Raw genomic sequence first — 13,570 nt, forward strand, 5'->3', positions numbered from 1 at the left:
CAAGGAGAGAATAATCTGCTCGTTCATGCCTCTGCAGGGAACCAGAACGGCCCCCAAGCAAGGTCTATGGAGCACTAGCAGCTAGAGCAGCGGCTCATGAACTAGGGGCGCATCCAAAGGCCCCCACGACCGGGCTGGCCCTCCTCGGCTCAGGACCTTCCTACCCAACCAGCAACCTTACTTCCATCCAGTCCAGACCCTGCCCAGCCAATGGCAGAGTTTCCGGCCCCACCCCTCCCTAGCTCTTCCCCGCGCCCTGGCCAATGGGCGCGCGGCTCGCCCCGCCCCGCCCTCTTGCTCTGGGAGGGTTCTGCACGGTCGTACGCGGGTCAACCTGTTGACTAGTCTGGTTTCCTCTCGGTAAGTTCGCAGCCCGGGAGTGGGTTCTCAAGGCTCGGTGCTCACCTTTGCCCTTCAGGGAGGGGGCCTTGGCCGGAGCCCAGTGCGGCGCGGAATCCGCGGGAGCGCCCCGGGCCTGAGCACGCGGGGTCGGGGAGGCTCCCGACGGGATTATGGGAGAGCGCGTTCCGCCCCACTCGGATTCGGGACCCTGGGAGTTCCTCGAGCCGCATCCGGCACCTTTAGTGAGCAGGTAGGTGGTGCAGAGCGTTTGCCCTGGCTGGACAGGAGGAACCTCGGCGTGCCCCCTGCCTCTCCCTGGCCCTGATGACTCCAGCGAGGCCTGGCTGCGCGCAACGACCTGTGGCAGTCGCGCCAGAGAGTAGGCCTGCCAGCCCGGAGTACGGTCTGATCCCGGGTCTGGACAGTTGTGGGCAGTGACACCTGTTCAAAACAGCCTCCCTGCACTTGGAGACCTGGGCCCCGCCGGGAATCTAGTTTGAGGCCAAGAGACGTGTCCCTCGGGCGCGTGGATATTTCTTTCCGTGAGCCAGTCGGAAACTCCGTGGAAGTCAGGTCGGAAGCTTTGCTGTCCAGAATACCCCTGCCATCTCCTTTTCTCTGAGATGGGAAAGACGTTTGAGGAAAAGGATGAAAACAAAGGAAAGAAAAAAATGTTCTTTGGATACCGTCAAGCTTTCAAAACCTGAAGGGCGTTCGGCCTTGATCTCTGAACTCAGGTGAATGTCAGTGAGGGCTGCATTAGTGCCAGCCGTGTCTGAGAGATTTATGCTTCAGAGAGCCTAAATGCCGCATCTTCTCACCCTGTAGACGCGTCCCCAAGCAGTGACCTTGACATAAAGATGACTCTCCTGCGGGGCCTCTCTGCTCTGTTAGTCCATGGCAAAAAGTCTGGGTTCAAATCCCACAGGGTCAGTATAGTATCACTTCCTTCTTACTTGTGATTGTGTCAGAGGACTAGCTGAAAGAACTCTAGGCTGCTCCTGGTAACAGCGAGCCTTCAAGAGAACAAATGTGAGGCTCCTCTGCTTTTGGTGGGGCTCCATGCCCCCATCTGTGCCTTCAGGCTGGTGGCTGGACTGCAGAAAATTGCTAGTTTGAGTTCCTCGTCGTATCTTTCTAGGTGATCTGGGAAAGGAGGGGCCGAGGTTTCACCAGCCTGTCTGCCCCAGAACTCTCTTTTCATCTCCCGGAGGCTCAACAGACCCTAATCTTACCTCCCTGATCTCCTAACCTTCCATCTGTGGCTCTCCAAAGGAATGTAGCATTTGGTAGTTAGCAGTGCCCGTGATATCGTGAGCCATGGGTCACTAGGCAGAACTGGTATTTCCTCTCACGTGTAGCCGGGGCCTGCACCTGGAGCAGCTACGCTGTCTCCCAGAGGCCCCATACTCAATAAAGAGCACCTGGCTCCCCCTTCTCTCCCTTCCTTCTTCTCTTTTGAACAATACTCTTGGAATCCAGCAACAAGTTGACCTTGTCACAATGGAGCTCTGAAGTGCTGCTGTCTTTCCGTGACTTCCCCCTGACTTCCCTAGTGTAGGCGGTGGCACCTCCCCTGCCCCAGCTTCCAAGAAACAAGTTTTGTTCTTTTCCCCCACCTCCCTTGTACACAAAGCACCAGGAACATAGCTGCCCAGCCCCACTCTTCAATTGAGAGGCATTTAGGTTGTTTCCAGGTTCTGGCTATGACAAACAAAGCTGCTATGAACATAGTTGAGCACATGTCCTTGTGGCATGATTGAGCATCCTTTGGATATATACTCAAAAGTGGTACTACTGGATCTTGAGGAAGGTTGTTTCCTAATTTTCTGAAAAATCACCACACTGACATCCACAGGGGTTGTACCAGCTTGCATTCCCACCAGCAATGCAGAAGTGTTCCCTTTTCCCCACAACTTCTCCAGCATAAGTTGTCATCAGTGGAGAAACACATCTTAAACGTTTGCGTCTGCTTTGCATTCTGCTCAGAACTCTTTTCACAGTGAAGGACCGCACAGTTTAGATGCTACCAATCAGAGGGCCTTCCTTGAGCACTCAGTTCAAGCAGGGCATTTCCTCCTGGACTTCTGTCCCATTGTCTCATCTGGGGATGTGCTAACTGACCTGTGACCGCTTCCACTCCATAGCACATAGGTTGGATGCATGTGGAGGGCACATAGACCTTGTCTTTCTTAGCCCTTAAGGGGGGGATGCTGCATAAGTAATGCTTGCTTGCATTTAAGGCACTTTAAATGTTTACACTGAGGGCCCGGCAGTGGTGGCAGGAGCAGAGGCAGGAGGATCTCTGTGAGTTCAAATCCAGTCTAGTTTACAAGAGCTAGTTCCAGGACAAGCTCCAAAGCTACAGAAAAACCCTATCTCGGGGAATAAAAAAGGTTTACATTTAGGGTGAGTGAAATGGCTCAGCCAGTAAAAGTGCTTGCTGTGTTAGCCTGATGAATCCAAAATGGAAGGAGAGAATCAACTCAGAAACTGTCCCCTGCTTTTTGTGTGTGTGCTTGTGACTATGTGCACACACTCACACACCCACCATACACGTACAATAGTAAGTGAATAAGAATTTAAAAGTGGCTCATTTAAAAAAATTTAAGCTTAAGGGGACTGGAGAGAAGGCTCAGTGGTTAAGAACACTGGCTGCTCTTCCAGAGGTCTGGATTTGAGTCCCAGCAGCCAGATTGCATTTCACGACCATTTGTAACTCAGTTCCAGAGGATGGGATGCCATCTGCTGGCCTCTGAAGGCATGTGGTGCATAGACGTACATGCAGGCAAAACACCCACGCACATAAAATATAAATAAATCTTGGGGCTGGAGAGGTGGCTCAGTACTTAGGAGAGTGCACTGCTATTCAGAGGACTAGAGTTCAGATCCTGGCACCCACGTCTGGCAGTTTACGACTGCCTGTCACTCTAGCTCCAGGGGTTCCAATGCCCTCTTCTGGCCTCCCCAGGCTCCTTCCCTTATGCACATATCCATGCTCATACCCACACATACACATAATTTTTTTAAATTAATAAAGGAAATCTTTTTTTAAAAAAAGAAGCAAGGAAGTTAAAAAAAAAAAGCAAAGATTCTAAAAGCTGAGAAAGAATTGCCTTCCTCCGACCCTCTGCCAACTTGTTGCCCTGTGTGATCTTTCTTCCAGTCCATCTCTCTCAGTCCATCCCATCCTTCCCAGGGCCGGAGTCCACTCCAGAAGCTGAGCAGCCATGACATTTGCTGAAGAGAAGACCTATAAGTATATCCGGGACAACCACAGCAACTTTTGCTGTGTTGACGTTTTGGAGATCCTACCTTACCTGTCCTGCCTCACACCCAGTGACCAGGTGAGCTAGGGAAGCCGCAGCTGGCCAGTGCTCTGAGCACAGGGCCGTTCCATCCAAGTTCATCCTCTCCCAGCCCTTCTCCCAGACCAAGGCCTCTGAGGCTGCTGCCTGCCCTGCTTTTCTGACTGTCAGATCAAGTGCATTAACGGTGGCTTTCCTAATGGTGGCTTTCCTAACATTGTTGATTTCCTTTTGTTTTTATGTTGCACTCAAGAACTTGACCCCAGATCGGCAGGTTTCCAGGCTCTGGCTCCCTAATTTTTCAGAACCTTCTCTTTGCCTGTCCTTGGATCTTGGTCCTACTTGGTTCTGATTCGTTCTCTCCTAGGATCTTATCTTGGGATAGAGCCTGGAGGGTCAGTTCTGAGAACTCCTCCACCACCACGACTTACTGCGGGCTCCTGCTCTCACCAGCCAGTGAAGTGGTTTATATTTGGACTCTTCTCAGATGGCATAGGCGGCTGTGCTCCCAGCAGCTGCCTGTATGCTGTTGGGGTCTCCGGAGTACTGTTGTTTTCTGTGCAGTCTCCTGTGCAGACAGTGTTACAGTGTAGGGCTGGGCACTCCAGAGACTCTACTGGCCTCACGCTGCCATCTAGTATGTAGTAAATATTTCTTGTGGTTTGTCACTTGTTTCTCTCTTCTTCACTTCCTCCTAATCCTCTACCAAGTTTTCTTCCTCCTCCTCTCCCTTCCTGTCCTCTTTCCTCCTTTCTTTCTCTTTCTTCAAACAAGGTCGTCCTACATGGCCCAGTCTGGTGTCAAACCCGTAATCCTCCTACTTCAGCTTCCCCAGTGTTGAGACTAACAAGCTGATTGATCGTTTTCAAGTGGGAATCCCCGTGAATAATTAAAAAAAAAAACTACAGCTGCTGTTGTATTTCTACTCTTGCCTGCCTGGCTTCCCATTCTTGGTCCCCTCCCTTTTCTTCTCTGCCCCCTTTCATCCCATTGTTGCTGGGCCCCTTTTCCTTATCAACTTACTCACTCTTCCCTTTGCTTCAGGAGCTGCCTGATTCAAGCTTTGCCCCCTTTGCTGCTTTGCTTCTGCTAAGCCTCTGCCTCTTCATCCGTAAAGTAGGGATGATCATAGCGTTTAATGGGACAGTGCCTGCAAACCTAAACATGGCCATCGCCTTTTCCTGGCAGCTGCCTTGATAGTTGATTGTGCTTCCTCATTCCATACGTGGGCTACCGCCCTGACCTTGTCCTGACTCTCACCTAGTTTCACGTAGCTGCCTTCCTCTTGTGGCTTTCTTAGCGTCCCCTTTGCAGTAGCTCTCGTCTGAGTGGAGAAAAGGCTAGGCCACCTGGCCTGAGCAGAGCGGCTGTGCTGTCTTCCAGGATCAACTGCGGGCGTCCTACAAGCAACTAGGGAACCGGGACACACTCTGGGACCTCTTCCATAAGCTCCAGCGTCGGGTTGGCTGGGTAGAGGTCTTCATCCGGGCCCTGAGACTTTGTGAGCTGCCTAGTCTGGCTGAGCAAGTGACTCGAGTGTATCAGAGCTACCTGCCTCCTGGTGAGCATCCTGCCCTTGCCTCCTTCCTGGGCCCCGTCTCCCTCTTCCTTCACCTTGTACCTCCTGCCTTTCTGTCTCCATCGCTCTCCATCATAGGATATACCTGGGTTTAATCCAGCTGAGCCACTCACTAGCTGTGTCATCTTTGGCCATATCCCTTAATTTCTTAGTCAGTCATAGTGAGGCTGATGGCCACATTCCTCATGTATGGCTGCAGTGGATAGACACCCCAGGGTGATGCCTTGAGTGTTAGCTGGGGTTTCATGCCTCCCCTATGCCCGGCCCAAGGCACCTGCTGTCAGTTTTGTAGCTCTGATGTTTGCCTCCCTACTTGGTCCTCATTTTCTGTCCTGTCTCCTTTCTCTACAATGGAGAGTGCAGAGTCTACACCCAATCGCTCACCCCACTCTTCATTTCTCTTTCCCTCCCCAAGGTTTCTCTGAGAATATCCTGGTTTCTAAGCCCAACACCCAGCTGCCCAGTTGTTCCTTAATTCCTCTTAATGTCCCTGCCAAGTCATGTTGTGGGGCGGAGGTGGGTTGGGGGAGGTGGTGTTGGTAGTTGTCCCCAAAGAGAAGATCCAGAAAGAAAAGTCAAGCCAATCTTGAACACACGTGTTTGCTTTTCTTTCCCTTTTCCTCCCTTCTTTCCAAGTTGGTGTCTTCATCTGTGGAAGTCAACAGTGCTCTCTCAAATAGAGATGGTGACTGTGGTGGGGTCCTAGATGGGCTGTGGCAAGGGTCAGTTGAGGATGACAGCTGTGAGGGAAAGCCTTGGGACAGAGAGGAGTGACCACGGCAGTGTGGCTGGGCTCGTGCCCCCCATCTCTCTTGCCACCTTTCCTGTCTTCTCCAGCTGCTCTCCCCCCACCCCTCCTCAGTGATGCTTTCACCCCACATCAGGTCAGTTTTCGGAGTTATTTAAGGGAGACGAGACGCCCCAGAGCTTCCAGGTCTGGTAATAACCAGGACACTTGTGATTCTTTCTGGACATCACTATGTCTTTGTCCTTTAGGGACTTCACTCCGCTCCCTAGCGCCACTGGAGTCACCAGCAATTCCTGCCACAGCTGCAGGACCTTCTGCCTATGCTCCAGGCCACAGCATTCCTGACAATGGCTACCAAGAGAAATCGGGCTACCCCAGGCCTGTCCAGGACACCCAGCCACCAAGGTCCCCAGGAGAGGTATGTTCTCACAGTCCACTTCAAGCTTGCTGCTTTTTGTTTATTTGATTTTTGTTTTTCGAGACAGGGTTTCTCTGTAGCTCTGGATCCTGTCCTGGAACTCGCTCTTGCAGCAGCCTGATTTCAAACTCACAGAGATCTGCCTGCCTCTGCCTCCCGAGTGCTGGGATTAAAATTGTGCGCCACCATAGCCCGGCCTGTTTTTGTTTATTTAAAGATTTTATTTATATATGATGTATACAGCGTTTTGCAGGCCAGAAGTGGGTACCAGATCTCATTATAGATAGATGTGAGTCACCATGTGGGTGCTGGGAATTGAACTCAGGACCTCTGGAAGAGCAGCCAGTGCTCTTAACCACTGAGCCATCTCTCCAGCCCCCCAGTTTTTGTTTTTCTAAAGCATTTGAGGTCATCCTGGGAGGCTGGATATAGCTCTCAATTGGTGGAGTTCTTGCCTAGTATACACACAGCCCTGAGCTCATTTTCAGCACCATTTAAACTGGGCATGATGACACACAACTATAAACCTAATGCAGAGGAGAAGCAGGTAGACCAGAAATTATCTTTAGCTACATAGTAAGTTCAAGGCTAGGGTGAGATACAAAAGACCCTATCTGAAAGAAACAAACAAAACAGTAACAGCAACAACAAAACCAAGTAGGCACTAGGAACTCAAGACATATTAGGCAAGTAAGTATATTATTGATCAGTTACCCCATGGTATGTACAGGTTACCTATGACCAGAAGCAAGGCAAGGGTTCCCAGGGTTCTGGGAACAGGAGCTGAGGCCTATAGGAGATGCATTATAAATATCTGCTGTTCTTTATAAAGATTTGTCAGCTCTTGGGAGAAACAATTTCTTTATTACCATTTCCTCTGTTGCAGAACTCAGAGCAAGTCCCACAGGCCAGCTTCGGGACTGGTGACTCTCTGATGCCCTCGCCCAACCTACAAGCTCTTAGTCCTCAGCCCTCCAGAGAGCATCATGGTCAAGAACCAGAATGGGGTGGCACATCCACAGCAAGTATGCATAGAAAGTGGTATCCTCAGACCTCCCAAGGGAAGGGGAGGGTTACAGTTACCACTTGGCCTTCCTCGGACAGGATGCAGGGTAGGAATAAAGATGCACGTCAGAGAGCATGCATCTGTGTTCATGTGTGCATGTGTACATGTGTGCATGCATGAGTAGAGTAGCGGCAGCTTCAAACAGTCATTTATTAGCACATGGCTCAGCTGGGTAGGTCTTCTGGTCTTGTTGACTTCCTCCCATGCATTCCCTGACATACACATATGCTCTGCTGCTGTCCGTTGACTGGTGCCTCTCTCATCCTCTAGCATGCAAACCTATCCCATGCCGTCAGGGCAAGACTCTGGATAAAAGAGAGGCAGGGCTGTGAGGTATAGGCTCAAAACTGGCCTCATTACTCCTGCTGGGTTTTGTGGTCAAAAAAGTAATAAGGTCAGCCCAGATTCCGAGAACGGATAAACTAGTACAGTCGCACTGAGGACTGTGATTGTTGTGTAGGTGTGTTGCTGCACATTGCTACGCGTGAGAGAGAGCTAGGGCCATTTCTGCATTCAGGCAAAAGGGCTGAAGATGGGAGGATAGCATAGGACTAGCTGATGAGGGAGCTCTGAAACCCTGCTATGCACAAGGAGAGCTCTAGTTCCCAGCTGTGGTGGCTACAATCAGAATGGCTCCTGCAAGCTCATATATCTAAGTACCTAGTCCCTAGCTGGTGGAACCATGTAGAAAGAACTAGGAAGAGGTGGGCTTAGAAGTTTGTTTTTTGTTTGTTTGGGGTTTTTTTTTTTTTTTTGTTGTTGTTGTTGTTGTTTTTTGGTTTTTCGAGACAGGGTTTCTCTGTGGTTTTGGAGCCTGTCCTGGAACTAGCTCTTGTAGACCAGGCTGGTCTCGAACTCACAGAGATCCTCCTGCCTCTGCCTCCCGAGTGTTGGGATTAAAGGCGTGCGCCACCACCGCCCGGCGTTTGGGTTTTTTTTTTTTGTTTTTGTTTTTTTTTGGTTTTTCGAGACAGGGTTTCTCTGTAGCTTTGGTGCCGGTCCTGGAACTAGCTCTTGTAGACCAGGCTGGCCTCGAACTCACAGAGATCCGCCTGCCTCTGCCTCCCGAGTGCTGGGATTAAAGGCGTGTGCCACCACCGCCCGGCTCGGTTTTTTTGTTTTGTTTTGTTTTTCGAGACAGGGTTTTCTGTGGCTTTGGAGCCTGTCCTGGAACTAGCTCTTGTAGACCAGGCTGGCCTCGAACTCACAGAGATCCGCCTGCCTCTGCCTCCCGAGTGCTGGGATTAAAGGCGTGTGCCACCACCGCCCGGCTCGGTTTTTTTGTTTTGTTTTGTTTTTCGAGACAGGGTTTTCTGTGGCTTTGGAGCCTGTCCTGGAACTAGCTCTTGTAGACCAGGCTGGCCTCGAACTCACAGAAACCAACCTGCTTCTGCCTCCCGAGTACTGGGATTAAAGGTATCCACCACTGCCTGGCAGGCTTAGAGGTTTCAAACTCATGCCATCCCCAGTTAGCTCTCTCTCTCCCTCTCTCTCCCTCCTGCTTGTGGATCACACGTAAGCTCTCAGCTACTGTTCCAACACCATGCCTGCCTGCTGCCATGCTCCCCACTGTGATGGTCATGGACTCTAACCCCCCTGGAACTATGCGCCCCAAATTAAGTGATTTCTTCTATAAGTTGTCTTGGTCATGGTGTTGTCATAGCCATAGAAAAGTAACCAAGACCCCAGGAAATCCCTGAAGTGTTTCAGCTCCAGATGAGTCGTCAGTCGGATCAGAACCTGTCGCTCCCCCCAGGACTGTTCTCGGTCCACCCTGGCTTTCCAGTCTAGAATGGCTCACCTCTGCTTTCCTGATTCTGTTCTGTTTGCCACTGGTGCCTGGTCAGCCCTCGATACCCTGGAATTGCTGTGTAAACAGTTAAAGGTTGGGGAAAATCATCTTAGTGCTCCCGACTTCTTTCGTCCCCAGACAGCCCTCGGTCAACCATTTGTGCTTTGTAATGTCAGCTTGTCACAAGACATTTCTCAGGAAATACTGCTGTGAACCATGGGGGCAGAGGGCACTTCGTTTGTAGTATGTTTGTGATCCCATGCCAGGAGATTTTGTTAGGTTTAGGGTGAGACAGCAGACATCACTTCTGATGTTTGTCAGCCTTGGCATGTGTATCCTGAGAGTTCTGTGCAGAGTCTCGTGTCATCAGATCAAGCTCTCTTCCTGGGACTACTGGGTCTTTATTCCTGGGGGCATAAACCTGTGGTTTGATTGACTGGTGTTAGTGGTTCTATTGGGCCGTCCTGCTGTCCCCTGCCCTGATTCAGGACTGCTCCTGCTGGAAGGTAGCGGGGGACAGCAGTGAGGGGAATGTCTCAGGGAGAAGAGGCAGAAGTGGGACAAGAGACAGGTGTCCAGGGTGGAAGGAAAAAAGAATAATTTATAACACGCATCAAGCTTTTGGATGTGAATGAAAGTAGAGGCCATTTTATTTTGGTGATAGGACAGACTAGGGCTCTGTGTCAAGGACTGAGGGCAAGAATCTTCCCCATGAGCCAAAATTGGGAGACCAGAAATGGCAGGGACAGTGTAACCAAGGGCCGGGGGACCTTTCTCTAGCCCTCAACACAAAACAGTCCTTTGAGTTTGTTTCTGTTTCTGTCTCCCTACCTGAAGGTGTTGACCCCATTCCCATACCGCAGCATGGACCTGTGTCTCCCACTGTCTCCTTCCAGCCCCTTCCACGTACTACTCGTAGGACAAGCCACATGCCTGGGGCCACGGGATCTGTTCCATCTCCTGATACCTCCTTGTCTCCCCCTTCCACTGAATTGGCTTATGCAAAGGGAGCTGGTGACCAGGCCATGGCTGCCCCCTGTCTCAGCACTGATGGGGGAGAACTCACCAATTCTATAACTACCAGCTCAGTGACTTCTACCAAATTGGTAACAACAACTACTGTGTCTTCCAAACTATCCTCCAAGCTGCCGATCAGTTCAAAGCCCACTGCTGCAGTGCCCTCTTCTGTGCTCACCAATACAGCGCCATCAAAGTTACCCATCAACTCAGCATATGCTGGCGCAATGCCATCCAAAGTGCCTGCTAGTGTGGCCAAAGCACCTGCCAACATAATGCCATCTAACATGAGCAGCAGCAAAGCCAAGGTGAGTCTTTCTTCCTCCTAATAGTGACTTAGTCCACTTTGCCAAGACAGCTGATCCTCTGCTCCACCCTCTGACCCTTTTAGTCTCTGTGCTGTCTCTGGTCTGGTTCTTCAAGGTGTTCTTCAAGGTGTTGGTGTGTTCAAGCCTCGTCCAGCCCTTACCCCTTGTTTTGCAGGAGGAATGGTAGTCATGAGAACTTCTTAGCATAGACCTTCAGCAGGGTGGGGCATGAGACCACCCCCACTGACGTGTATATTAACTCATTTGGGGCTTTGAGCAGTACCACTTTGAAGTAGTGAGGAATGAACTTGGTGGCTCATGTGCGCTGTTCTTCATTGGGCAGTGGTCTCAGGCATCTGTCTTGGAGCAGCTACTCCAACCCAGTGACAAATATAGCCACTTTCCCTGTTTATCTGAAGGAACCAACGTCACAGACCTTTGGATCTTGTGGCTGCCTTGTTGCTCTTGGGCCCAAATAGTGCAAGATCTGTCACACCCCAGCAAGGGCTCCCTAGCAGTGACGCTCACAGCAGCTCAGGGAGTGGGAGAGGGCTGCCTTGGTCACTTCCTTCCCAGCTGTGTGTTGACTCCCCAAGAGAGGGTGATTTCAGCTATTATGGGATGCAAGTTCATGCCCTGACCACACAACCTAGCTTGTCTTCCTGTCACCTGAACTCCTTCCACCACTCTCCTTGTGTTTCCAGGAGACCCTAGAGCCTCCAGCAACCACAGGCACCACTAGAGGCAACCTGCCCGGACCAGATGGCAGCTTCAGGAGCTTGCGCTCCACGACTGAGATGAGCAAACCAGGTGTGCTGGTGTCCCAGGTGGATGAGCCGTTCTCAGGCTGTTCTCTGGACCTTGCCATCAGCTCCAGCAGCTCCTTCGGCTCAGGACCCAATCATGGGCCAGAGGAGAATGAGTATTCGTCCTTTAGGATCCAGGTGGATGAGAGCCCCAGTGCTGACCTCCTGGAAGGAAGCCCTGGGCCACAAGCCACCCAGGAGCCCCCAGAAGAGAAAGAAGAGCTTTGTGCCAGTTCAGTATCCTGGGCTAAGTGGCTCGGGGCAACCAGTGCACTCTTGGCTGCATTCCTGGCAGTGATGCTGTACCGTAGTAGGCGCCTGGCCCAGTGAAGCCTCAGCTGTGTGTCACTCACTTGCTCAGTTCCGTCAAGCATGTTCTCTAGGCTCGGGCTGGTAGAGGCTGAGTTAGGGGAACCTAGAGATGGTGATTCCTTCAAGCGCTCCATCCTCTGGGGTAGGAAAGAGACTCTTTCCATCCTAGTTCATGCCGTCTTTTGGTCTTTAGGTATTTGAGGCACTGGGTTAGCTCCACCACTTCTGACCTGGCCACACGGCAGTTTAGGATCTCATGCTATGTGCTTCTAAGCAGTTGTCCCCATCAGCCTCATCCCTCTTGGCCCAAGCCTGAAGATCAGGAGGTGTCACTCTGTTGATGGTGCCCCTCATCCTGCCCAGGCTCTTTGAAACACAAGCACAGGTGTATTGGTGAGAACTCCCATAACATCTTGTGCCTTCCACCAGCAGTCTGGCCTAAGGCCTTGGCACTAGAGCCTGGGAGTAGCAGAGTGGCTGGTCTCTAGGGAACTTTGAATCCTCTGTCTCTCTGTACCCCCTCCACAGGCAGGCTACCCTAAGGGAAGGTCACGTGGTTCCCTATGGACTCCAAGAAAACCAGAAGCAGCTGCCAGGCCTGAGGAAGACCCTGGGAGCCCTTCCTCTAGCCTCCTTACCCCCTCCTCTTCACATTTTCCCTCCTGGTCTCCATTCTCTTTGGCTTCCCACACTGGCTGATGGAACACCTAGTGGGCGGAGCTCGGCTGGGCTTGGATTTCAGTTCCATTCTTTCTCTGGCATTAGCCGATGTTTGGCTTCTCTAGTCTTTTTCCCAGGGTAGACAGTGAGAAGCTCTTGCTTTTACTGGGCTCTTCTGAGACTGGAGGATATAGATATTTATGTAATGCCTAGCCCAGAGGGTATGACCACCAAGTACTTACCCTCCTGCCCAGCCTGGTCGAACTAAGGCGAGCTTGAGAGGCAGAGTTCAGGTTTGTAATGGCACAGTCTTTGTCTTTAAGAGGACAGCCTTGGCCTACATAGTGTTTCTATGTCTCTCTGGCGCTGAGATCTCTGACAAGGAATAAACCTCTGTGCCTTAATTTTCCCATGTGTGAAATGGGGCGAATATGCATACATATGTGCTAATAGGTTCTAATTTTATCAAGATAAATTAAAAAAAAAGTTTATGTGTGCAAATCTTGTGAGTTCTGTATTTCTTAGGAGTTGGATACATGTTATCACTTTTAAATGGAAAGGTGCTAAGGCTTTTGGCTGCACAGTTAGAGATAAGTGCTGCATATTCTTTCTTCCATGGGCAAGAAGTCTAGTTACATCTACATCAGACATACAACGAAGCTTAGGCTGATTTTGGTAGCGTATACCTTTAATCCCATCACTCAGGAGGCTGAGGCAGGCAGATCTTTATGAGTTCAAAGCCAGCCTGGTCTACAGAGCAAGTTCCAGGACAGCCAGAGCTACACAGTGAGACCCAACCTCCAGAGAAAGAAAAGAAATCCAGTAAGACGTATTGAGGCTATCGTCATGGGTTCTGTTAAGGTGTCCTTTGCTGGGCAAGGGTTAGGCATGGAGCCAACTTCATCTCTGGGCTCTGTTCTGAACACAAAGCTTAGAGGCATCAGGGCTGGGAGTTGCTGTCACAGTCTTCCCTGCATGCCCTAGGGGAAAATGAACTAATGACCTATACTTTCTGAACTACAAGGTGCACTTCAGCCTGTGCCATGAATCTCGATGTAATTTGTTCCCCTCAAGTCTGCACTGCTTTTTTTACCACCTTTGTTTCTTTAATTTTTTTCAATTTTTTTTTTGGTTTTTCTTGTTATTGTTTTTGGTTTATTTTGTTTCTGTCAAGACAGGATTTCACTGTATAGTCCTGCCTGTCCTGGAACTTA

At 50.6% G+C, this 13,570-nt stretch overlaps 1 protein-coding gene across 11 annotated transcripts; it reads left to right on the forward strand.

Annotated features, from left to right (window-relative positions):
• Positions 1 to 273: 273 nt before the first annotated feature.
• On the forward strand, positions 274 to 12,857 carry Mavs (mitochondrial antiviral signaling protein). 11 transcript variants are annotated; one of them, XM_075962218.1, is made up of 7 exons: positions 274 to 360; positions 3,509 to 3,689; positions 5,034 to 5,211; positions 6,226 to 6,395; positions 7,282 to 7,507; positions 10,091 to 10,578; positions 11,283 to 12,857. In XM_075962218.1, exons 2-7 carry the CDS (start codon positions 3,573 to 3,575, stop codon positions 11,712 to 11,714), a joined length of 1,611 nt encoding a protein of 536 aa, XP_075818333.1. In that variant the 5' UTR covers positions 274 to 360; positions 3,509 to 3,572; the 3' UTR covers positions 11,715 to 12,857. The 11 variants fall into 11 exon arrangements, with proteins under 11 accessions (XP_075818333.1, XP_075818337.1, XP_075818342.1 ...); XM_075962222.1 differs by having other exon boundaries at positions 280 to 360; positions 3,542 to 3,689; XM_075962227.1 differs by having other exon boundaries at positions 280 to 360; positions 3,542 to 3,689; positions 7,282 to 7,420.
• The last annotated feature ends 713 nt before the right edge of the window (positions 12,858 to 13,570 follow it).

The sequence above is a fragment of the Microtus pennsylvanicus genome, chromosome 2, assembly GCF_037038515.1.
Source record: "Microtus pennsylvanicus isolate mMicPen1 chromosome 2, mMicPen1.hap1, whole genome shotgun sequence".
Lineage (NCBI taxonomy): Eukaryota > Metazoa > Chordata > Mammalia > Rodentia > Cricetidae > Microtus > Microtus pennsylvanicus.

Coding starts and splice junctions, on each gene's coding strand:
- Mavs (XM_075962218.1), top strand. CDS start 3,573: ATGACATTTGCTGAAGAGAAGACCTATAAGTATATCCGGGACAACCAC. Junction 5,212..6,225: donor TCAGAGCTACCTGCCTCCTG/GTGAGCATCCTG, acceptor TTTGTCCTTTAG/GGACTTCACTCCGCTCCCTA. Junction 6,396..7,281: donor CACCAAGGTCCCCAGGAGAG/GTATGTTCTCAC, acceptor CCTCTGTTGCAG/AACTCAGAGCAAGTCCCACA.